General features: G+C 50.9%; 1 protein-coding gene across 2 annotated transcripts in view; it reads left to right on the top strand.

Moving 5' to 3' along the window:
• The window catches only part of LOC123769720 (uncharacterized), a 190,819-nt gene that overhangs the window by 78,856 nt on the left and 88,192 nt on the right, over positions 1-23,771 (top strand). Inside the window, exon 4 of one of the 2 annotated variants that reach the window (XM_045760932.2) lies at positions 16,041-16,212. In XM_045760932.2, the coding sequence (XP_045616888.1) occupies positions 16,041-16,212 (172 nt within the window). The remainder of the gene's footprint in view (positions 1-16,040; positions 16,213-23,771) is intronic. The other variant, XM_045760933.2, reaches the window with a different exon arrangement.

Raw genomic sequence — 23,771 nt, forward strand, 5'->3', positions numbered from 1 at the left:
CACATTCTGGGTCCCTTGATTTGTAGAGCATTCCTAGTTTGATTAAGTCGTACTCTTGGAATATCAAACAGGTATTTTTTTCTGGTGTGGTGCACATGGGTTCTGTTACAACCTTCAATGAAGCTTTTGAGGTCAGGATTGGCATTACAGTTCAGCGTTTTATATATGTATAATACACACGAGAGAATGTGCAATGACTTAATATCTAACATATGTTACAACCGTCTAGGAAGCGTTAAAGGTCAAGATTGACATTACAATTCAGAGTTTTAAATATATAGAGTACACATGAGAGGATGTGCAGTGACTTAATATCTAACATATTCAGAGATTTCAGTAAGGGTACCGAGTGCTGTCTGGGGCCAGAGTTGTATATTGTTCTAATAGCAGCTTTGTGTTGGGTAATTAGAGGACGTAAATGATTTTGGGTAGTAGAACCCCAAGCACAAATACCATAGTTGAGATAAGGATAGATGAGAGAGTAATAGAGCGTCACCAGGGCAGGGCGAGGAACATATCTGATCTTAGAAAGAACGCCAACAGTTTTAGAAACACTTTTTGCTATATTTAGAATGTGTCCCTAGAAATTCAGCTTGTTATCGATGAGGACACCAAGGAATTTGCCATCAACTTTACTACTGATTTGTATATTGTTTATTCTTAAATTAATTTCATTTGAGGATTTATTACAAAACAAAATATAGAAAGTTTTGTCAATGTTAAGGGTGAGTTTGTTAGCAGTTAGCCAAAGATGGACTTTATTTAGTTCAGTATTCACAGTGACATTTAGAGCAAGGGGGTCAGGACTGGAGTAAATGAAAGTTGTCATCAGAAAATAAGATTGGTTTGTGGTGTTGAGACATTTGAAAGGTCATTAATGTAGATGATAAAGAGGAGAGGGCCAAGTAAGCTGCCCTGTGGAACACCGATGTTTATAAGTAGTGTCGGAGAAATGGAATTATTCACAGAAATATACTGGAGCCTGTCAATAAGGTAGGACTGAAGGTATTGCAGGGTGTGACCTCTGATTCCATAATGATGTAATTTAAGAAGGTTTTGGTGGTTGACAGAATTAGAATACAGTTTTATCTAATGGCAGTTTACCCTTTGCTTGAAGCTGAAGATCTGAAGGTGCACTATGCTGCAATCTGAGAGTACCACAGGTGTGTACACCTTCTTCAAGCAGCTTTTCACTCAAGTTGAACAGAATTATAGTAGTTATCCATAAATAAATGGTAACCTTTGTTCAGTGGTTCCATCAAACCCATTAACTGTTTCAATCGTTGTCTTCCCAATTCCCGCATACACCTCGAAATCATAGATGTAAACACTTATGGGATTCAGCTACCATGTATAGCTTCACTCTATACTCATCAGGTTTATTTGGATTATAAACCTTGAAAGCTAGCCAGCCCCTCCATGACATTGTACCTTCATCCAAACACAGATTTTTCGTTGGAATATGTAATATTTTTTATTTATTTCTGGGGGGAGCCCCGTCGGCTCCCCGGAGCTATACAGGCTGATATGCTAATGCCAAACTTTGGCATCAGTCATGTGTATGGAGTTCTGTGGGCCTACCGGGGACCACGAGCCAGAACCTGGCCCCCTCAGAGTGGCAAGGGGAGCAATGGCCTATAGAAACTCCTGTGTGGTTGGAAGTATTCTATGTCTGCCATCGACTGGGTCGGGCACCCAGAAAGGTAAGCATCCCAAAACAAACCTATTCTGGTTAAAATTGCTACCTAGCGCCGAACTCGTTGATAGAACCCCCCAAAAAGAAACGAGCAAACTAGCAGGACATCACACGTCACGGTGCCGCTGTCATGCGCAGCTCCCCCCTACCCGGGAGGGGGAAGGGGAAGCCCAGACCCCCACGCCGGCGATCCACACCCCAGTTCTTCGGCTGGTGCTAATGACACCGGTTGCGTGCTCCGGCTCCAGTGGTTGTTTTCAGCACTGTATCTAGAGTGTGGTGTCTGTCTTCTAGGTGGTGCGCGAGTCTCCAGTACTCGGGCTGCATGCGCCTAGGGTTACCTTCCCTAGGTGCCCTGTAAGTACTTCCCTTGGGGCTTGGGGTTACCTTCCACAAGTTCCTTGGGTCCTGCTTCTGCTAGGCCATTTACTGCTTGGTTTTCGGACCGCCAGTTGTGTGATAGGGGGTTCTGTTTCCCTTGTTTGCCTTAAGGGTAAGGGGCAGTTTGCACTGGTAGGGGTGCTAGGTACTGCACAGCTTGTTTTCACCAATCATAGCAGCCAGTTCTGTTCCGCCTGGGCATGCTGTACTCCTGCGTTTTTTTTCTTTTTGTTTGTCTACCTGTTGGGGGGGGGGGGGAAGGGGGTCTGCCTTTGGTTCTTTCCCACTTTGTACTGAGTTCTCTTCCTTCTTCCTGTGGTTCTCCTTGCTAGGTCCCCGTGAGTGTACATGTCCCGGGGGTTCAGTTCTTAGAAAGTTGTTTGGTAGACATGGGGGCCGCTTAGCAGTACCCTGCCTGGGAATACCTGAGCACGAGTCCTTTTATAGTAAACGCTCAGGACCCTGGGAAACCCGTAGGGGGAGCGTGTGCCCGGAGTCCCCTCCTTGCTTTGTGCGAGTTCGAGGGTTGCTCTGTCCCCTTGTCTCAGGGTGACTCACTGTTTTGCCTCTGTCTGCTGTCTGTGGGGTTGGTGACACCTTCGGCCTGGAGTCCTGCGAGTTTTGTTGCTTTTTTGTGACTCGGTTACCTAGTCTTATGCTGGCTATGTGGGTGCAGGCAGCACGGGCGTTGCATATTGAGTTTCGGTGGCAACTCGCTAGGTTGTTTGCTTCCCGGAAGCCCTGAGGCTGCCCCCGTTTTGGTTGGTGGTCTTGGCGGGCCCCCCCCCTTTCCTCCCTGCATCCGGGTCCTTATTGTCTATGGGTTTGGGGTCGGGGCAGGGCTTCCATGGTTTTGAGAACCCTGAGACTCGGTTGGTCCTGAAATTCCCCTTCCAGGGTATCGACTGGGGCATTCGAGCCTGTTCCTCCGGCCGTGTTGTACGAGTCTGCCAGTGGGCTCCCTTCCTTTGTGCTTTTCACAGCTGCCCCGGTTTTTTCTTGAGGCTGGGGCTTTGGGGGGATGGTTTGGCCCCGGGGCCTGCTGTGTGGTTCCCTTGGGCTGGGGTGTGGGGCTGACTTCGGGAACCTCAGGCCCCGATGGACCCCGCCAGGGTTTTTTCTACCCTCTGGGCGGAGCTTGCAGTTGCGCGGAGTGGGGTTTTCCTTTCCTACTCTCCGCAAGAGTTGTTGGGCGTCGGCCCCTCCCTGGGCTAGGTTCCTTGTCCCTTACACCCAATTGTTCTGTCCTGTCGGTGGGTGCTCTTCTCCGTTATTCACCCCCTTTATCTTGGGATGGGACTTCTCCGTCATGTTCCCCTCTTCTTGGGGTTCTGCATGTCTTTTGGTCTCTGGTGCGACTGGGCCTTTCTATGTCTGTCATTTGTGCTTGCTTCTGTGTTTTCAACGGTTCAGGATGGTTTTTGCTCCTTCTCGTATTGAAACGTATGTCGTCTTTCGGTGAGGCTTCCCTCCGGTCCTTTCTAGGGCTTGTTGGTCCTCTTCTGTGCTTCCTCTTGGTTTTCAGCCCTGTCTCGTTCTTTTGTTCATGTATCTTTTCTCCGTTCTGTGTCTCGGCACTGCTTGTTTTCCTTCCATACTCCTGGTCCAGGTTGCCAGGTTGGGCTGCTTGTGGCCCAATTGGGATACTGGTAGCCCAATTAGGCTACCAGAGTAGCGCAATTGGGTACCAGTTCAGTTCATTTTCATTATCCCTTAAATTGCGCATCGCATCATATGATGCTTTGGAGTACTACGCAAGATTTAAACAGCCCGCGGATACAAGGGGTTCACCACACCTTCATCAGGGCTCTTGTAAACACACCATTTTTTTTTTTAAATCGTGGGCCAAATTCCCGGGTGTTGGGGCCTCGGTATTGAGTGAACTACCAAGCCTGACGCACGCAGCATGAGCTCACAGCACTGCTGTTCAGCTTGTGACCACAGTATTGGCTTAAAATGCCATAATATACTTGTTCATGCTCTTATGTAGCGATGATAGCGATGATATTACAGAAGACCCCTGACTGTGATAAAACTGACCAGGGTTCTGATAATAGCAGGATTATGGTGATATTTAGCGCTGTGCTCCATGGAGGGAGGAGTAATGCTGTGGGAGGGAGGGTAGTGGCGTTGTCTTCTGACTGTGTGTGGCCAGCTTTTATTGACTGCACTCACCATACCAGCTTAGTGGTTTGCTGTGGTGAATACAAATGTAGATACTTATATATAACGTGTGTATAGTGGGTATAAACAGCAAGAGGTGTAGGTTGGGAGCCACCATTTTGGTGAGGGAGGTGGCGACGTCTGCACGACTTATGTTTACTGGTGGCCACTATGGTCTTTGGGCACCATACCAGTTTACTTGTACAGGTATGGCGAATAAAACAGGTAGGTACTTGTGTATAATGTGTGTATATAGCATAATAACACCACAAACAGTATTGTTGGAGGAGAAATATTAGTGCGTCTGGCCCTGAGGGCGGCCGCCACCAGCTGACTGTGTGAGTAGCTATGTCTTTGTGCCTTTACTCACCATACAAGCTTAGATGTACAGTTATGGTGAACAAAACATGTAAATACTTATATATAACGTCTGTGTATAAAAGCAAAAACAGTATGGTGGGAGAAGAATGGTGGCAAGTCAGGTGAGGGAGGGAGTGGCAGCCAGTGGCGGGCGTGGCAGCCTGCCACTGGCACTGCCACTCAGCATACCAACTTAGTGGTTCGTTATGGTGAACACAAAGGTAGATACTTATATATAACGTCTGTATATAGTGAATAAAAGCAAAAACAGCATTGTGGGAGGAGAATGTGGGCGAGTGAGGTGTTGAGGGAGTGAGTGGCAGCAAGTGGCTGGTTGGTGTGTGGCGGTCACTCCTCGTTACTTTTTGACTCATAATAGCAACTTAGTGGTTCGTTATGGTGAACAAAACGTGCAGATACTTACATATAACCTGTGTATATAGTGTAATAACTGGCTGGTGTTCTCCATTCATTTCTCTAGAGTGCTTTGCCTCTCACTCTTCTTATTCTCCAGTCCGTGCCCCATTGCTCCTGGGGGTGTTCTGGAGTGCCGCTATGGGGAGGACGCCGGGTTTTCCCTGCGTTTTGGGTGGGAGGGGGGGGGGGCCTCCTTCGCCTCTCCCCTCCTCTTTTGCATGAGCGTCTCTGGCCTGCTTCAGCGGGTGGTGCTCCCGGTTTTCTCGGCTGCAGGGAGCATGATACCCTAGCCGCCTCTGTCAGCATCAATCCTTGTAAAGTTGTCATGACCTGTGCCTATGTTCTGTAGGCGAGTTTATGCGGTTTGGCGTCTCCTTCGTCCAGGCACTGGTTCGTTTTCTGGGGGGAGCCCCGTCGGCTCCCCGGAGCTATCCCAGGTTGATATGCTAATGTCAGACTTTGGTATCAGTCATGTGTATGGAGTTCTTAGGCCTACCGGGGACCACGGCCAGAACCGGGCCCCCTCAGAGAGGCAAGGGGAGCAATGGCCTATAGAAGCCCCCGTGTAGTTGGAAGCATTCTATGTCTGCCATCGACCGGAACAAGGCACCCAGAAAGGTAAGCGCCCCAAAACAAACCCCTATTCTGGTTAAAATTGCTACCAAAAACCGAACTAGTGGATAGAACTCCCCAACCGAAAACAAGCAAACTAGTGTGACGTCACACACTGCCGTGCCGCTGTCTGCGCAGCTCCCCCCTCCCCGGGAGAGGGAAGGGGGAGCCCCAGACCCCCCTGCGCCGGCTACCCACACCTCAGTTCTTGAGGCTAATGCTATAGGCGATGGTCGTGTGCTCTGGCTCCGGTGTCGCTACTGCACTGTGCTTTGCGTGTGGTGTTAGTTTTGTGGGTGCGAGAGCCAGGAGTTATCTTCAGTACTCGGGCTGCATGCGCCTAAGGCTGCCTTCCCTATGTGCCCTGTAAGTACTGCCCTTGGGGCTTGGGGCCACCTTCCACAGGCTCCTCGGGGTCTGCCTCTGCTGGTCCGTTTTACCTTTCGGTTTTTCGGCCGCCTGTTGGGCTCTTGGGTGTTCTGTTCTCCCTTGTTACCGGCAGGTAAGAGGCAGTTTGCACTGGTAGGGGCGCAGGGTGCTGCTCAGCTTGTATTTCCCGACATCGCGGCCGGCTCTGTTCCTTGGGGTTCGCTGTCCTCTTGCGGGGTTTTGTTTTTGTTTTTGTTTTTGCCTGGTGTGGGGTTCTGTCATTTTATTCAGTTTGTTTTTGCCCTTCCACTGTTCTCCTCGGTGGCGCCCCCTACTAGGTCCCCGTGAGTGTACACGTCCCTGGGGTTCAGCTTTAGAAGTTTGCTTGGTAGTTTTGGGCGCCGGTTTGCAGCACCCTGCCTGGGACTACCTGAGCGCGAGTCCTCTTCAAGTAAACGCTCAGGACCGTGGGAATCCCCTAGGGGGCGCGTGGGTCCGATGGATGTGACCCCGGAGTCCCCACTCGCTGTGTGCGAGTTTGAGGGTTGCTCGGTCCCCTTGTCTCTGGGTGACCCTCATTGTTTTTGCCTCTGCCACGCTGCCTGTTGGGTCAGTGATACTTTCGACCCTGAGTCCTGTGAGTGTTGCTGCTTGCTTGTGACTCAATTTACCCAATCCTCTGATTCTATTCGGGTACAGGCGGCATGTGCGTTGCAGTCTAGGTTTCGTCTGTTGCAACGCGCTCGGTTGGTTGCTTCCCCGGATGCCCCGGGGCTGCCCCGCTTTGCTTTTCGAGACCCGGACTTGGGGGTGGGGGTCGCTTCGATCCTGGTTCAGTCCGCACCTCCTCGTCCTTCCCCTTCTGTTCGTTCTGGTCCCCCGCCTCTGCTTCCGGCCCCGAAGCGTCTGAGGGTTTTGGGGTCGGAGCAGGGGTTACTTGATCTCGAGACTCGGGCAGCTTCGGGGGTTGCCCCTTCCGGGGGGGCGGCAGAGGCATTCGAGTCTTGTCTCCCGGCCGAAGCTTCAGGGTCTGACCAGTGGGCCCCCCTTCCTCCAGCTTTTCCGGCTGCTCCGTCCTTGTCTTGTGGGGTCGGGGCTTGGGGAGAGGACTCGGCCTCGGGTCCTGTGGTGACGGACCTCGAGGCTGGGGAGGGGCTGACTTGGGGGCCTTGGGCCCCGCTGGACCCCGCCTGGGTTTTTCTTCCCACTGAGCGGGGCTTATTGTTACAAGGAGTGGGGTTTTCTTTTCCCCCCTCTGCGTACGAGTTGGATTTGGTGTCAGCCCTCTCCCCGGGTTCGGTTCCGTGTTCACCCGGGTACGTCGGTTCCGTCCTTCCAGAGGTTTTCAGCTTATCGCATCCAACCTGGTGTGGTGCGGGCAGCCTTTGCAGCTTACCTCCTGCGTGACCCGGATTATGCCTCGGAAATGGATCCGTCCACGTTCAGGTTTGGGACTTCGTTCCCTTTCTGGCTCCATTACGAGGTTCCGGAGTCGTCCTGGCTAGCAGACTGCCCCTTGTTTGGTCTGGATTCCTGGCATTCCTTCTGTCGTTCCCGCACGCTGAAGTGGCGGGAAGCTTCCACGGTGTTTCAGGTTTTCCTGGGGGGTGACCTTGAGTACCTGAATGAGTGCTTGTTTGCCCCTGCCCTTCCCCGCGATGTGGGCGTTATTCAGCTCCATGTGCAGGTTCCCTCCCTGTCGGCGGCGCTCGTTGCGGAGGACTTGCGCGCCCGGGGCCTTTTGTGTTCGGCCTTGCGGTTCTTTTCCCTCCTGGAGCTGTCTTCGGATTGGCTCATGGAGGATGTGGGGACGCTTGGGTCCGTCCCGGGGTCCGGCACCTTGTCCTCGGCTGTGCGTTCGTCGGCTGCCTTGTTGAAGCTGTTCACGCCGATTTTGCGGGATGCGGTTTCCCTGTTCTATGCTTCCCGTCTCGCGTGTCGGCAGGCGGTGCTGGGTTCCTCCGTGGAATCTGCTTGGGCTCTGGCTCTTAGGCGTTCTTCACCTTTTTGTCCTCTCCTGTTTGGGGAGTCGACCGTGGCGCAGTTTATTCAGGCTGCGTCGGTGGCTTGTCGTCCGATGTCGAACTTGTTGGTTTTCCGGGGGTCCCGGGGTGGGTCTTCCCGGAAAGGTCGTGCCAGGGCTCAGGGTTCCTCTCGTCGTGGTAGGCCTCTGGTGTCAGGTTTGGGGTTGGTTCCTCCTGCGGACCCTCCCTCGTCTGGTCAGCGCGGTGTTCGCGCTGTGCGGGGTTCTGGGTCTCGTAAGGGTCGCCGACCCTTTCGCGGTTTGCCCCCTTGACGGGGCGATGGGGGGGGCAGCTTGCGCTGTTCGCCCGCGCCTGGTCGCACGATTCGTGGGCCTTTCGGGTCGTGTCTCGCGGCCTGCGGTGGTGTTGGGTGGCCCCTCGCCCCTTTGGGGGGTCAGGGCTGGCAGGGCAGGTTTCTTCCCCTGTGCTCTGTCGAGTCGTCTTGGAGTGGGTACGCTTGGGCGTACCCACTCCAAGATGATTTACCCACTCTGTCGAGTGGGTACGCTTGGGCGTCGTCAAAACGACGTCGTCCCTCAGATGGGTTTCCCGTCTGTTTCCGGTTCCGAAACGGGACTGCGCGGACCTGCGGTTCATTCTGGACTTGTCCCGTCTGAACCTCTGGGTTCATTGCCCCTCCTTTCGGATGACTACGCTGTCTCAGGTTCGGCTCCTCTTGGAGCCGGGAGCTTGGATGGTGTCCCTGGACCTCCGGGACGCTTATTGGCATGTCCCGATTCATCTGCGGTTCAGGGACTGGCTCGGTTTTGTTGTAGGGGCGTCTGAGTTACCGCTTTCGTTGTCTCCCGTTCGGGTTGAACCTGGCACCTCGCGTGTTCACGCGCCTTACACGGGTTGTGGTGGCTCGTTTGCGTCTCCTAGGTGTTCTGGTGTTGGCCTACCTCGACGACTGGCTGGTTTGGGCTCCCAGCCAGTCAGCTTGCTTGCTAGCCAGGGATTTGGTTCTTTCCCAGCTCGCCGAGTTCGGGTTCTTGGTGAACTGGAGGAAGTCCCATCTGGTTCCCTCTCAGGTTCGGACTTGGCTGGGTCTCGTGTGGGACTCTCGAACCACCTCCTTGTCTCTCCCTCCGGAGTCTCTCCTGCGGCTGCGGTCCCGCCTTCGTCTGTTTCTGGAGGGCCCTCGGGTCACCCGGCGGTTGCTCGAGGGGCTGTGCGGGAGCTTGAACTTCGCGATGGTGGTCTACCCGCCGGGTCGGGTTTGGCTTCGACGGCTGTTCTGGTTTCTTCGGGGTTCCCCCTTCCGCCTCTCTCGCGATCGCAGAGTTCGACCCCCGGGGGCCTTGCGTCGGTTGCTGCGTCACCAGCTTCCTCTTCGGGTTTTTCGGGGTTCAGTGCCTTGGCGCCTACCCGAGCCCTCGATCGATGTGTACACGGATGTGTCGTCTCTCGGCTGGGGTTTTGTGACCAGTGCTCACCAGGCCGGCCAGGGGCGTTGGGATCCGTCCTTCCGTCGAGCTCAGAGCACGGTGTGGGAGTTCGCGGCAGTGTGGTTTGCTCTGGGGAGGATTCGGGTGGCCCGCGGATCGACGATTCGGCTCCATTCGGACTGCTCTCCGGTGGTTCATTGCCTGAACCGCGGGGGTTCGATGCGGTCCTTGTCTCTTTGGGGTTGGTCGCTTCGGGTGACTCGTCTGCTGAGTTCTCGGGGTTTGGCTCTCCTGGCGGTTCACATACGGGGCGTGTCCAACGTCTTGGCCGACGCCCTGTCTCGCTTCGTTCCCCTCTCCACGGAGTGGACGGTCGACGACGAGTCCTTCCGTTGGCTTTGCCAGACGTTCGGGCGCCCCGAAGTGGACCTCTTCGCGTCGGCGTGGTCGCGGCGTCTTCCCGTTAATGCGGCGCCCTTCCCCGATTGCGAGGCCGTCGGGGTCGATGCCTTTCGGCTAGACTGGTCGAGGTGGGGGTTCCTGTACCTCTTTCTCCCCGGTTCGGCTGTTGCTCCAGGTCCTGACTCGCTTAGAGACTTACCGGGGGAGAGTTGTCCTTCTGGCCCCTTGGTGGCCGGCCCAGCCTTGGTTTCAGGCGCTGGTTGCTCGGTGTCCGAACCCGAGGGTTTTCCCACGGCTCCGCCTCTTTCAGCAGATCGGGCCGGTACGTCACGTAGCTGGTTCGATCTTCTCCTCGAGTCTTCGCATATGGTTTTTTTGACTCGAGTCTATCATCATCTCTATGGTGATCAGGTGGCCTCCTTGTTGGTGTCCCACCTGAGGGCTTCTTCTCGGCGGCAGTATGAAGTTTCCTGGCAGTCCTTCCGTTTTTTTTTGCGTCTTCGTCGTGTTAGCTCCTTGTCTGTTCGGGTGGTCTTGTCCCTCCTCTCGTGGTTGTTTCAGGACCGTCATCTTATGCCTGACACTGTCGCTTCGTATCGTGCGGCGCTGGCGGAGCCGCTTCAGCTTGCTTTCGGTATCGATGTTACGTCTGCGCTGTTTCGCAAGCTGTCTCGTGCATTGTTTCACCTCCGGCCTGCTCATGCGTCGCCTGAGCCGTCCTGGTCTTTGGACAGAGTGCTCGCTTTCCTTTCATCTCCTCGTTTCGTTGTGGCCCCTTCGGTCCAGGATTGTTTTTCCAAGGCACTTTTCTTGTTGGCTTTGGCCTCTGGGGGTCGGGTAGGGGAGCTTCATGCTCTCCTCCGGCGCAGGGGTTTCTGCTCTTTTGGTCGTGGTGATTGTTTTGTTCGTTTGCAGCCGTCTCCTTCTTTTCTGGCGAAGAATGAGACTGCTGCGTTCCGGAGGGGTCCATGGGTGGTTGATGCTTGGTTGGTCAGGCCGGGGGTGCATCATGTTTTGTGTCCGTTTTGTGTCCGGTTGCGGCGCTTTGCCATTATTTGCGCGCCACAGCTTCTGTGTCCGGGGACGCGCTGTGGGTTGATCCGGTTTCCCTTCTTCCCTGTTCGCGGGTTTCGGGTCTCTCAGGTCGTCCTGCAGGGTTATTAGGTCCAGCCAGCCTGCGGTCTATCCCCGTGCCCATGACGTTCGTAAGTTCGCGGCTCTTGCTGCCGTCTTTGGAATATGTCCTTGGTCTGATATTCGGGCGCGGGGATTTTGGCTGGTCGAACAGGGTCCTGGCTGCTCGTTACCTTGTGAATGTACCTGGGCCTCGTCGGGCCTGTGTTGCTTTGGGTCGGCGGTTGCAGCCAGTTGTCTCGGCTTCGAGTTGAGGGGTGAGCGACGACCGCCTCCCGGGTAAGTCCCTCTTTTTCTGTCTGTGGGTAGTTAGCTCCGGGGAGCCGACGGGGCTCCCCCCAGAAAACCAGCGTTGAATGTAATGAAACGCCATTTTCTGGGTGAGTCCCGGAGGCTCTCCCGGCATCCCTCCCTCCCTCCGGTCGGCGTTTTTTCGCGTTTTTGACATCCAGCCTCAAGAACTGAGGTGTGGGTAGCCGGCGCGGGGGGTCTGGGGCTCCCCCTTCCCCCTCCCGGGGACAGGGGAGCTGCGCAGACAGCGGCGCGGCGGTGTGCGACGTCACACTAGTTTGCTTGTTTTCGGTTGGGGAGTTCTATCCACTAGTTCGGTTTTTGGTAGCAATTTTAACCAGAATAGGGGTTTGTTTTGGGGCGCTTACCTTTCTGGGTGCCTGTTCCGGTCGATGGCAGACATAGAATGCTTCCAACTACACGGGGGCTTCTATAGGCCATTGCTCCCCTTGCCTCTCTGAGGGGGCCCGGTTCTGGCCGTGGTCCCCGGTAGGCCTAAGAACTCCATACACATGACTGATGCCAAAGTCTGACATTAGCATATCAGCCTGGGATAGCTCCGGGGAGCCTCCGGGACTCACCCAGAAAATGGCGTTTCATTACATTCAACGCTGGTTTTTTGGGGGTACGAATGGGAGTACATCATACATGAAAACATAGAACATACTAACAGGGGTGCTTGCAGCAGGCCCATCGGCCCATACGTAGCAGCTCTTGTTCCTAACCTCTCGATTCAAACATCAGAACACAAGTGACTGCAGGCCTCCTCTTGGCCCATACGAGGTGGCTCCTGACTATGCCCATCCAGTCCCTCTCCTATGCATGTCCACCCATGCTTGAGTTTCGGGGCCCCACCTCCACCGTGTTCCAAGGTGCAAAGGTGGAGGTGCCTGATACATGGTACATGGAGGTACATGTTCCTGTGTTGAGGGTGTTATGTGGTGACGTTTTGCTGCGGTTGCGTGTTGGGGGTATGATTGTGGCGTTTTGTTCGGCCCTTCCGTGCTTCTTCCTGGGGCCTACCTTGTTTGTGTTTTTTGTTCCCATGATTTTCTGGGTCTCATTCCTTGCCGGTCTTGCTGTACCAGGCTTAGCTTTTCCATGTACATTGAATTCTCTGTACTTCCCTAGTGGTCCTCATTTAGTTGTGCTTACTGGGGATTAGCTTTGGCTCTTAGTTCTAGCCTCTCGCCTGTCATTCGACTTCTTAACAGGTTCTTGAGCCTTCTAGGCTCTCTTATCTGCACTTGGACACTGGGTGTGGGGTTGGCACTGGGTGTGGGGTTGGCCTCTGCCACATCCCTTCCTCATGCATTCCTATTGTCTCCTACTGAATCTGGTATGCTTCTTCTCTCTCTTCTACCGCTCATTTGGGCGTTCTGTTCCACATGTTTTCCCCGTTACGTGTGCCCCATGTGTTCCTTGGCTTGTATTTCTCTACCTTGTCGCTTCCTCTGAGGATTTTGCTTGTGGTGGTGATGTCTCCTCTGGATTCTAAAGTCTCCTGATGACGCGTTGGGACATGTCCAGCGGCTTTTGGTGTTGGTCCTGTCCCTTCATTCCCGTTTGCTGCCTACCTTCCTTGTTCCTCGGCTTCCTTTGTGTGTTGCACGTTGTGTGTTTTGTTTGTGCCTTTTGGCTCTCCTATTGCCTGGTTTCGATTCTGGTTCGTGGCTTTCCCGGCCTGTTTGCATTTTTGGAGTCTCGCGGTTTCCCTTCTCTGGAATCTGTCGGGGTCTTGGTCTCCAACCACTTGGCGGCTCGCTGGCATTGTGATGTTTTTCAGTTCGGCAGACGTTCCATCTCCTTCTTTGCCGTCTCGGGTTTCCGGTTCTGCCTGCTCGGTGGTCTCACCCGAGGTCTTCCTGCGGCTCCGCCTCTTCCTCAGCTCGTTCAGCTCTGCCTCGAGTCTCGCCTTCTGTTGGTGTTCAGGTGGCTTCGTTGCTGGTGTCCCACCTGCATGCTACTTCTTGGCGGTCCTTTTCCTTCTGTCCCTTCTTAGGTGGCTGTGTTTTGTTGGCGTTGTCTTGTTCCTCTCTTGTAGGGGTTCAAGGCCGTCGTTTTGCCGCATACTGTCTCCTCGTATCGCGCGGAGCCGCTTCCATTCGGTATTGTTACTTCTAAGCTGTTCCACAAGCTGTCTTGTGCTTTTTTTCACCTCTGGCCTGCTCATGCACCACCTGTGCCATCCTGGTCATTGGACAGTGTTCTTTTCTTTCTTCTCCTCGGTTTATGGTGGCCCCTCCGGTTCTGGTTTTCTGCTCCTTTGGTCAGGGCGGTAGGTTTATTCGTCTGCAGCCATCTCCTTATCTGGCAAAGATTGAGACTGCTGCTTTCCGGAGGGGTCCTTGGGTTTTTGATGCATGGTTGGTTAGGCCATGGGTACATCGTGCTTTGTGGCCCGTGGCGGTTCTTCGCTGTTATTTGTGCGCCTTGGCTTCTGTGTCCGTGGACGAGTTTTGGGTTGCTCCAGTTTCCCTTCTTCCCTGCTCACGGGTGCGGGTTTCCCAGGTCGTCCGCAGGATTCTTACAGCTAGCCAGTCTGCGGTCTATCCCCGTGTTCGTGATGTTTGTAAGTTCGCGGCTCTTGCCGCCATCTTTGGCAACTTGATCTGGTTTGACATTCAGGCGCAGGGATTTTTGGTGGTCAAACAGGGTCCTGGCTGCTCATTATCTCGTACACTGTTCCTGGGCCTAGCTGGGCCTGTTTCGCCTTGGGTTGGTGGTTGCAGCCAGTTGTCTGTTTTGAGTTGCTGAGTGAGCAGTGACCACCTCCTGAATGAGTCCCTCTATTTTCCTCTGTGAGTAGTTAGCTCCAGGGGAGCCGATGGGTCTCCCCCCAGAAAACCAGCGTTGAATGTAATGAAACGCCATTTTCTGGGTGTGACCTGGAGGCTCCCTGGCATCCCTCCCCTCCCCTCCCTCCCTCCCCTCCCCTCCCTCCCTCCCTCCCCTCCCTCCCTCCCCTCCCTCCCTCCGGTTGGCGGTTTTCGCGTTTTAGACATCCAGTCGATCCACACCCCATGAACTGGGGTGTGGATCACCGGCATGGGGGTCTGGGGCTCCCCATTTCCCCTCCCGGGGAGGGGAGAACTGCGCAGATAGTGGCGCGGTGACATGTGACGTCATGCTAGTTTGCTCGTTTCTTTTTGGGGAGTTCTATCCACTAGCAGGCGATGAGTCACAATAACGTGGCGGAAGTAGTTTGACCAGACCACACACTAGAACGTGAAGGGACGACGACGTTTCGGTCCGTCCTGGACCATTCTCAAGTCGATTGTGAGAATCGACTTGAGACTGGTCCAGGACGAACCAAAACGTCTTCATTCCATCACTTTCTAGTGTGTGGTCTGGTCAGACTTTCTATCCACTAGTTCGGCGTTAGGTAGCAATTTTAACCAGAATAAGGGTTTGTTTTGGGACCGTTTGCCATTCTCGGTGCCCGACTCGGTCGATGGCAGACATAGAATGCTTCCAACTACACGGGGAATTCTATAGGCCATTGCTCCCCTTGCCTCTCTGAGGGGGCCAGGTTCTAGCTCGTGGTCCCCGGTAGGCCCACAACTCCATACACATGACTGATGCCAAAGTCTGACATTAGCATATCAGCCTGTATAGCTCCGGGGAGCCTCCGGGTCACACCCAGAAAATAGCATTTCATTACATTCAACGCTGGTTTTTTGAGATATTCCATGAATGTTCTAACTTTGATTAGTCTGTCTTTATTGTCTTTGGGAATGGCATTATTGTTATAGGTATGAAAATACATTGCAATCAATTTGTATTGTTTCAACATCATAAAAGTATTGCAACAAGGTACGTGCCACATTTTACCTGGTTTGCCAATACATTCTCACCGCTGGCAACTTCATAATGCCCATCAACATTGTCAGTCCCAAATATCTGGCCAGCTCTTTTACACTCAATTCATCCCACTTATTGCTTGGGGTGCTAGAAGCATGTAGTTACTTTCTGATGCATAAAAGTTTGTTTCATATACAAAATATTGCAACAAATCTACAACACATCAACAAATCATATAATAAATAACTAAAAGTCCAAGAAGAGTGATTGGTAATGGTACAGTCAAGCCTGGTGTTCTAGTAAAACTTTCTACAAATGGAGTGTTGTCAGTTGACCAGGCTTGACCAGAACGTTGCTGTTTCCTAGGTGCGGTACGGCCACATGAACCTCTGGCGGCATGAGCATCAAAATCATCACTCCCCTCACTTTCAATCTCATCCTCACCTCTGTTTGTGTCAATAAACTCACTGCCACATGACTCATAACAGATAATGGCAAGACATTGGCGCAAAGTTTAAAACACGTCCCAAAATGATTGGATAAAAAAAATTTAATTTTAGCAAATTATTAATTTTGGACGTCTGTTATGTCCCTGCCAAACATCCGCAGAGTTAATTTTGGACGCCATATTTGTCTTTCCCGAATGAAAGTGTTAAGTTGTCTTTTGCAAACAGAGTGGTAGAGAGTTGGAACAATTTAAGAAAGTAAGTGTTGGAGTCAAAAACCATCAATAATTTCAAAGTGTTATACGACAAAGAGTACTGGAAAGACGGGACACCATGAGCGTAACTCTCATCCTGTAACTACACTTGTGTAATTACCTCGGTGTAATTACCTAATTTCTTTTTAGAGGTGGGGAAGGATCACATTGTCAGAGGTTTATAATCTTTTCATATAATTTGTAGGATGACTTGTTCTATTTTCACTGTTGGTCTTGACTTGCATTCTAAAGTGAATATTGTGCATAATATAGCATTTTTCTGTAGTGTTTAATTCCAGTATTATTTTTAGGAGCTGAAGCACATAGACTGTTAATTGCAAAACAGCGGGAGGATAAGTCAAGATGCGAAGTTTTGGTGCCTCAGTGTTCCTCAACAAATGAGACTTGGGAGAGTGACATGACAGAATCATACAGTCCTTCAGAATCTTTACTATACAAGGAGATTCCCAGGTATGACACCAATTACATATATACAGCTGCTTACTCTTGCTGACTTGGTGTATTTTTTATAATTACTTGCATATATATTTGTTTATAAGAATTAATCATTCCACTGAGCATCCAGGCTGGAGCCATGGTGGCTAATTAAACCATAACTATGGTTTAATTAGCCATAACTATAACTGGGAGTTCTACTCCCCAAGCCCAGCCCGATGCCAGACTTGGCTTGCGAACGCTTGGTCCAACAGGCTGTTGCTTGGAGCAGCCCACAGGCCCACATCTCCACCACAGCCCGGATGGTCTGGCACTCGTGAAGGAAACTATCTAGTTTTCTCTTGAAGATGTCCAAATTTGTTCCAGCAACATTTCTTAAGCTCGTTGGAAGTACTGTCTCCACTCGATCATCCGGACTATATGGGAAGGACCCCCAGCCGGATTAGCACGTTTTTCGGATAATGGTACTTTTTCACCTACGAGTCCAAAACTAACCATTTCCAACTATTTTTATACTACAAATAACATAATTTGAATAGACATGCCACATATAATTATTAAATATTCAACTAGAAACCTCAACTTACCTTTTTGTTGTTCGTCTTCTTGATTGATGACTCATCGTGAAGTTAAAAATTCCTTGACAATTTACGTAACTTATAGTAACACAACACTAAAATTAACACTTAAAATTACTGTACAGTTCATTAGGCAAAGTTAGTTCTCACTGTCTGCTGAGGATGCCTCACTGGTTGAAGGCACTTGGGTTGCGCGTGCCGCCTCACTTGTTGAAGGCGCTTGGTTTGATTTTCGTACCATATATGAATCAAGTGTTGCTTGCCTTCTGTGTTCACTGATCAGTTGTATGATCAGCTCTTTTGTTCGCCTAAGGTACGGATACATGTTTCCAACCTCTGGATGAGCACAATTTGATGAAAAATTTATTAATCCGTCAACATACGTCATGAGTGTACTGTATTTCGTGGTCATTGGTGTTGGTTCTTCACTGCCTTCTTCATCCTCTTCGTCCACCTCACCAGTAACAGACTGTAGAATCTCGTCTTCACTCATCACACCATATCCTGGATCATTGGCATCATGTTCAAGCCAATCAACCACATCCTGTCTTTCTAAGTTTTCGCTGGCATTTCTAAACATTCCATGGATTTCATCTGTAAATCCTTCAAAATCCATTTCTTCATCATTTCTGACCGTAGACGTGAGGAGTTTTTTCCAGGAATTTTTCAAAGTCGATTCCTTTACTTCACTCCATACCTTGGCCCAGTTATAGATGGCTTCCTTGATTGTATAGTTCTTCAAATTCTGAAGTTTTTTTTTAGCCCTGTTATCCACACCGAGTTCAATATCTTCCGGAAGAGGCAAAACCACCAAAACTTCGTTTAGCATTTTTTTGGTGTACAACCTCTTCGTAGCACAGATAACTCCCTGATCCATAGGCTGAATGAGAGAGGTTGTGTTAGGAGGAAGTGCCATACACGTTATCTTGCCATCATGTGAGGTTAACGTGTCAATTCTGGGGTGGGCAGGACGCATTATCAAGCAACAGTAAAGCCCGAACTTCGCTTGGCCTTATTTTGAGTTTCTTAATTTGATAGGCACGAACTTCCCTGCAGAACACGTCATGAAACCAGGAAAGAAAGATCTCCTGTGTAATCCATGCATTTTTTGAGTCATAATATTTCACTGGCAGTCTGTCCATGCAATGTTGCAAGGCTCTTGGTTTCTTAGATTTGCCAACAATTGTACACGTGATTCTGTCTGTGCCGTCGGCATTCGCACACATCATGGCTGAGAGCCTGTCCTTGCAAACCTTACGTCCTGGCACACAACCCTCACTCCTCATTGCTAGAGTTTTTTCTGGTAAACTCCTCCAATACAACCCAGTTTCATCTGCATTATAAATTTGATACGAATAAATATTATTTGCCACAATATATTCTCGTAATTTACGTTTAAATGGTTCTACACTGCTTTCATCTGCACTCAGTTTTTCACCAACAATTTTCCTCTTCACAATATTGTGCCTACCCTTGAACCTTGCACCCCACCCTTCACTCGCTTCGAAATTCTTTATTCCAAGGTTTGCAGCAAACCTGCTTGCAGCATTTTGTATTTCTGGGCCGCGAATTGTCACGCCAGCTGTGCGGTGCTGAGCAAACCACTTATACACAGCCTCATCCAACTGCACATGCGTCGAAGTTTTCATAGTTTTTCTAACAAAACCTCTGCTAGTGCTTGCACCTTCACTTTCACACGGTTGAAATGAATTGCATAAGTTTCTCTTTTGTTTCCTTATATCAGAAACAGTACTAGTGCCTATATTGTATTCCTTGGCAACACTTGAGGTCGACCGGCCATGTTCACAAAGTTGTATAACACGTAGCTTGTCCTTAAGTGTTAGGACAACCTTCTTCCTCTTACCACCTCCAGAACGATTCATGCTGCTACCAGACATAGTCTTGGCCAAAAATGTTCAAAGTTACTATGAAAATAAAAAAGTTATTTAAAAAAATATTTCACTAATGGCGCGGCACTGTGGTGTAACACGAGGCTAGAGAGCACATGGCTTGACCAGGCCTGGACGGGTCCAGTCGGGGCAGGGAGGAGGCACGTTACAGTAGGCCGCCAGGAGGAAAAAAAATATATATTTTTGAAGGAAACTTCAGCCTGTGCAAATTGTTTTTAGGAAACTTGTATGGAATTTTTTATTACATAATTACTAGTATTTCTTTTGATTTTGGCTATGATGAATTGTTCTAAAATTGATAGTAATTACTGTACTGTAGTGTATAGGCCACTCCCCATTCCCCCCTAATCCCCCCAGGTGGTCCCTCCCAATGCTCCCCTCTCTCCCGACACCACCCACCCACCCCACCACCATGCGCCTCGAGTCTCTGGCAGACGGGTTTAATACCGTATGGCCTGCCTCATGCCCGCCTCATGTTTTCATATACGGACAAAGGCACGCTTATCCGGGGGACTGACCGGATAGTGTAATTTCTGCAGAAAACCTGCTTTAATCCGGTCCCTGTGGCTATTTTGGCCGGATATTGTGATAACTTTATCCGTTCACGATTTTGGCCGTATAAGGGCGTTTTTCGGATGTTCGAATCCCGGATAATCACGGGGTTACAGTATGTTGAACGACAGTGGATCTCTGATGTTTATAGTGTTCTCTGACTGTGCCAATGGCACCCTTGCTCTTCACTGGTTCTGTTCTGCAGTTTCTTCCATATTGTTCACTCCAGTATGTTATTTTACTGTGTAGATTTGGGACCTGGCCCTCCAGTATTTTCCTTGTGTTTATTATTTGATAACTCTCTCGTCTCCTTTCTAGGGAGTATATTTGGAGAGTTTTGAGATGATTCCAATAATTCAGTTGCTTTATCATGTCTATGTATGCCGTATATGTTCTCTGTATTCTCTCTTATTTCAGCAATCTCTCCCACCCTGAATGGGGGAAGTGAGTATCGAGCAGTACTCAAGATAGAACAGCGCAAGTGATTTGAATTGTACAGTACAACCATTGTGATGGGATCCGTGGATCTGAAGGTTCTTGTAATCCATCCCATCATTTTTCTGGCTGACGCAATATTTACTTGGCTATGCTCCCTAAACGTTAGGTCATCAGACATCATTATTCCCAGATCCTTTACCTGCTGCCTTCCTACTATGGGCAGATTTGATTGTGTTTTGTACCCTATGTTTTGTTTGTCCTCATTTTTACTGTATCTGAGTACTGGTATTTATCACTATTAACACTTTCGCCCGGGCATGACGCAGCATTGCGTCATCGGTTTACTGTCGGTAATACCGGGGATGACGCAGCATTGGGTCATCCACTTTAAATAATCGCCAAAAATCAGGTTTTTATCCGATTTTTTTGGGACCGGTTTTAAAATGTGCGCCGATGTCTTCCCATTTTCTTTGTTGAGCCTCGTGGCCCTCAGGTGGCTTGGCACATGCCGTGGGCCCATTGTTTTCGCTCCACTGTTGTGACCAATGTCGCCTCCCCTCGCATCTCAAACGTGTGAACATTTCGGCTATTTTCCATGGCAATATTTCTTACTGTGACTTTAGAAACTATCTACCCTTACTCCACGATGGATAGTGATCATGAACAAGGCCCTTCCAGGAAGAAAATTGCGAAAGAAAGGCTTGAAAAGGAAGGGAATTGGGAGTGAGCTGGAAGGCGTCTGAGCGCTCACTCCCGGCTAACGCATGGCCCGTCTTCAACTCGTCGGCGGTTGGAGCATGACCAGGTTTTATATTTTATATGCTAATGTTCCTCTAGAGAATTCTATTGCGAACCCATTAACGACCAAAATGAAAGACCTAGGACAAACATTAAGGTGACCAGAGTGAAAATAGTGAAAACATTTTATCGCGTTTGCGCGCTCCTGGGAAACTCGTTCGCACTTTCTCTGTTTGCTGCGGGTAATAAGCCGGGCTTTTGGAGTTTATATGCATTTAGTGCTGTAGAGAAATCTATTGCGAACACAATGATGCCAAATTTAATCTCGTAGGACGAGAATTAAGGTGACAAAGTTGAAGAGAGTATACACTTTTCAGAATTTACGCGCGCTCCTGTGACACCCTGGGTCCCATATCGCACTATTGAGGGGTGGCGTGCGGGGTGAGCGAAAGTGTTAAACATGTTATTTTCTGCTGCTCAGTCAAAAATGTTATTAATATCTGCATGTAGTTTTTCAATGTCTTCAGTAGAGGTAATTTTCATGATAATTTTTGTCATAGGGAAAAGAAAAGTCGTCTGCAAAAGATGATACGAAGCTGTGACTTGTATTTCTGTGGGGAGCCCCTACGGCTCCCTGGAGCTTATCGGGCTAATGTATGTTATATTAGACCGGGACATTAGCTAAGGAGTTCAGACCTACCAGGGACCAGCGCCAGAACCTGGCCCCTTCAGAGAGGTTTCAGGGAGCAATGGCCCTGGAAAACCCCTTGTGGTTGGGGTTTTCCTTATCTGCCATCGACCGGGGTTAGGCACCCAGAAAGGTAGGCATAACAAAACAAACCCCACATGGTAAAAACTAAAACAAAAACCGAACATAGAGGTAGAAAACTCCCTACAATCACAAGGAAACAAGCAAACATCACACTTTACTGCCGCGCCGATCGTCCGCACAGCCCTCCCCGCCCCGGGAGGGGGAGGGGGGAGCCCCGGACCTACCGCGCCGGCTGCCAAGCTCCAGTTCGTTCGCTAATGTCAACCGGGATTGACGCTTCTCTGGCCTCAGTTTCCTAGGCTGTGTTTGCCTTGTGTGGCGTTCACTGCCGTGTGTTGTGGTGTGCGGTGGCCAGGAGTACTTCATCAGTGCCGGGGCTGCATGTGCTTAGTGGCTGACTTCCCTAAGCTGCCCTGTGAGTACTGCCCTTGCGTAACAGGGTTATCTTCCCTGGGGCGTTCGGGAACCATTCCCGTAGAGGTTCTTGCTGCTCGACATTTGCCTCGCCCTTGGGGCCAGCTGGGGCTTGTGGCCCTTGTTTGGCCTTGGGTAGGGATTGGTATTGTGCTGGTTAGGGCGTCAAGGTGTTGCGCAGCCTGCCACCTAAGCGGCGGCTGGTTTCTGTTGCCTCTGAAGACTGGTGTACTTTTGCGGGGTTTTTCTTTTGTTTTTAATTTTTCATGCCTGGTGGGGGTCTGCCTAAGGTGGTTATAGTTCCACTGGTAGTGTTTGGCGGCCCTCTGCTAGGCCCCCGTGGTTGTACACGTCTCAGGGGTTTTCAGTGCTATAATCTATCCTCTTGTTATGTTTGGGTTTCTTAACCGGTTAGCAACACCTTGCCCGGGCTTCCCGTAGTTGTTACCCTACGGGCCCTGGAAACCCCTGTCTGGGCTCGGGGGACCATTGAATGTGTCTTCCGGGTTCCAACCCGTCTTGTACGGGATCGTTGGTTGCTGTTCCCTTGTCTCCGGGTGACAGTCGCCATTTTTACCTCCGTCATGCTGCCTGTTGGGTCACTGACACCTTGACCCGGAGTCTTGCGAGTGATTCTCTGCTTGTTCTCCAGTACTCTCCTGATGTTATTACTGTTCAGAGTACAGGCGGCATCCCTGTTGCAAGCTTGGTTAGGTTGCTGCAACATGCTAGGTTGGTTTCCCACTCGAATGCCCCGTGGCCGCCCCGTTTGGTTAGGTGCAGTTCGCCCCTTTCCCTCCATGTTCCCGGCTCCGGACCATCTGCGGGTTTCGGGGTCGGGGCGGGGTTTAGTTGCGGCAGAGACTCTGGCGGTTTTCGGGGGCTGCCCCGTTCGGGTTGGGGACGGAGGTTTGAGCCTGTGCCTCCTGCCAAGGCTTCTGGGTCTTACCAGCGGCCCTTTCTTGTTGCCTTTCCCATGGGCTCTTGCTTTTCTTTAAGGGCGGAGGGCTTGGAGGACGGCTCTGCCCCGGGGCCTCTGTTGTTGGTTCCCGGGGCTGTGGGGGATGCCTGCTAGCAGTTCTGGTGCGGTTTTGCCCCTGCCGGGGTTTTTCTGCTGTTGGGCGACGTTTTTTGCCCATCCAGTCTGCTAGCTTCCCACATTTGCTGGTGTGTTTTTGTGTATTTAGCGTCGGTCACAGCCCCTGCTGGCGGCCATTTTCGTCTGCCGGTTTCACGGCGTGGCCACCAGGGCGGCGTTGCGGTTTGTTTACATGCGTCTGGGTGTGCGAGCGAGCGTCTCGGGTGAGTTTTCAATTTTTTTTCAGGGTTTTTGTTCTGTTGTCGTTTCTTTGTGTTTCTGGTGTTTTCTTGCCGTTGCCTGTTCCTCTGGGAATGTTTGGCTGTTGGTTTTACAACGGGTTTTTCCATTTTTTCTGTTTTTGGTCTGAGCCTTTGGGTTTAGGCTCAGTGCCCCTGGCTGGTATGCTTGCTCCCACACCTTGTCCCTCGGTTTTCGGTCTGTTGGGACCGTTTTCCCAGGGGGTTCTGCTGGGGGCTGTGCTTTGCCTTTCAGTGGTGTTCTCCGCCGGCGAATGTGGTGGTTTGGGCTCCCCCTGGTTCGATTCTGGGTTCCTTTGGGTCCTTGGTTTTGTTCTGGAGGTTTCTTCCTCTTGGGCCCCCTTTTGTGGGTTCAGGGGACTTTGTTTCCTCGTGTGTCCCGGTGCTGCCTTCTGGGGTTCCGGGGTCTTCTTGGCTTGCAGACTGAGCTTTTTGGGTCTTGGCACATGTTGTGGTTGTGCTGGGACTTTGCGGTTTTGCTGTCGAGGTGGGCCTTTTGATGCAGTTTTGTGCCTCCTTTGCCTGACCGGCGTGGTGCTCTCTGCCCACTAGTCGGCGACTTGTACTTTTACAATATATGTCCTCACCTAAGTTGTGCTTGCGGGGGTTGAGCTCTGGCTCTTTGGTCCCGCCTCTCAACCGTCTGTCAACAGATGTATAGGGTCCTGTGCCTATTGGGCTCTTATCATGTTTACATGTGAAATTGTATGGGGGTCAGCCTCGTTACTTGTGTGTGGAGTCACCACATTACTTCCTAGTGCTTTCCCGTTACCATTCTGACACTAAAAAAAAAAAAAAAATCCATCTCTGTGGCTCTTTTGGGTACTTAGTTTC

This window comes from Procambarus clarkii, chromosome 45 (assembly GCF_040958095.1).
Source record: "Procambarus clarkii isolate CNS0578487 chromosome 45, FALCON_Pclarkii_2.0, whole genome shotgun sequence".
NCBI classification, from domain to species: domain Eukaryota; kingdom Metazoa; phylum Arthropoda; class Malacostraca; order Decapoda; family Cambaridae; genus Procambarus; species Procambarus clarkii.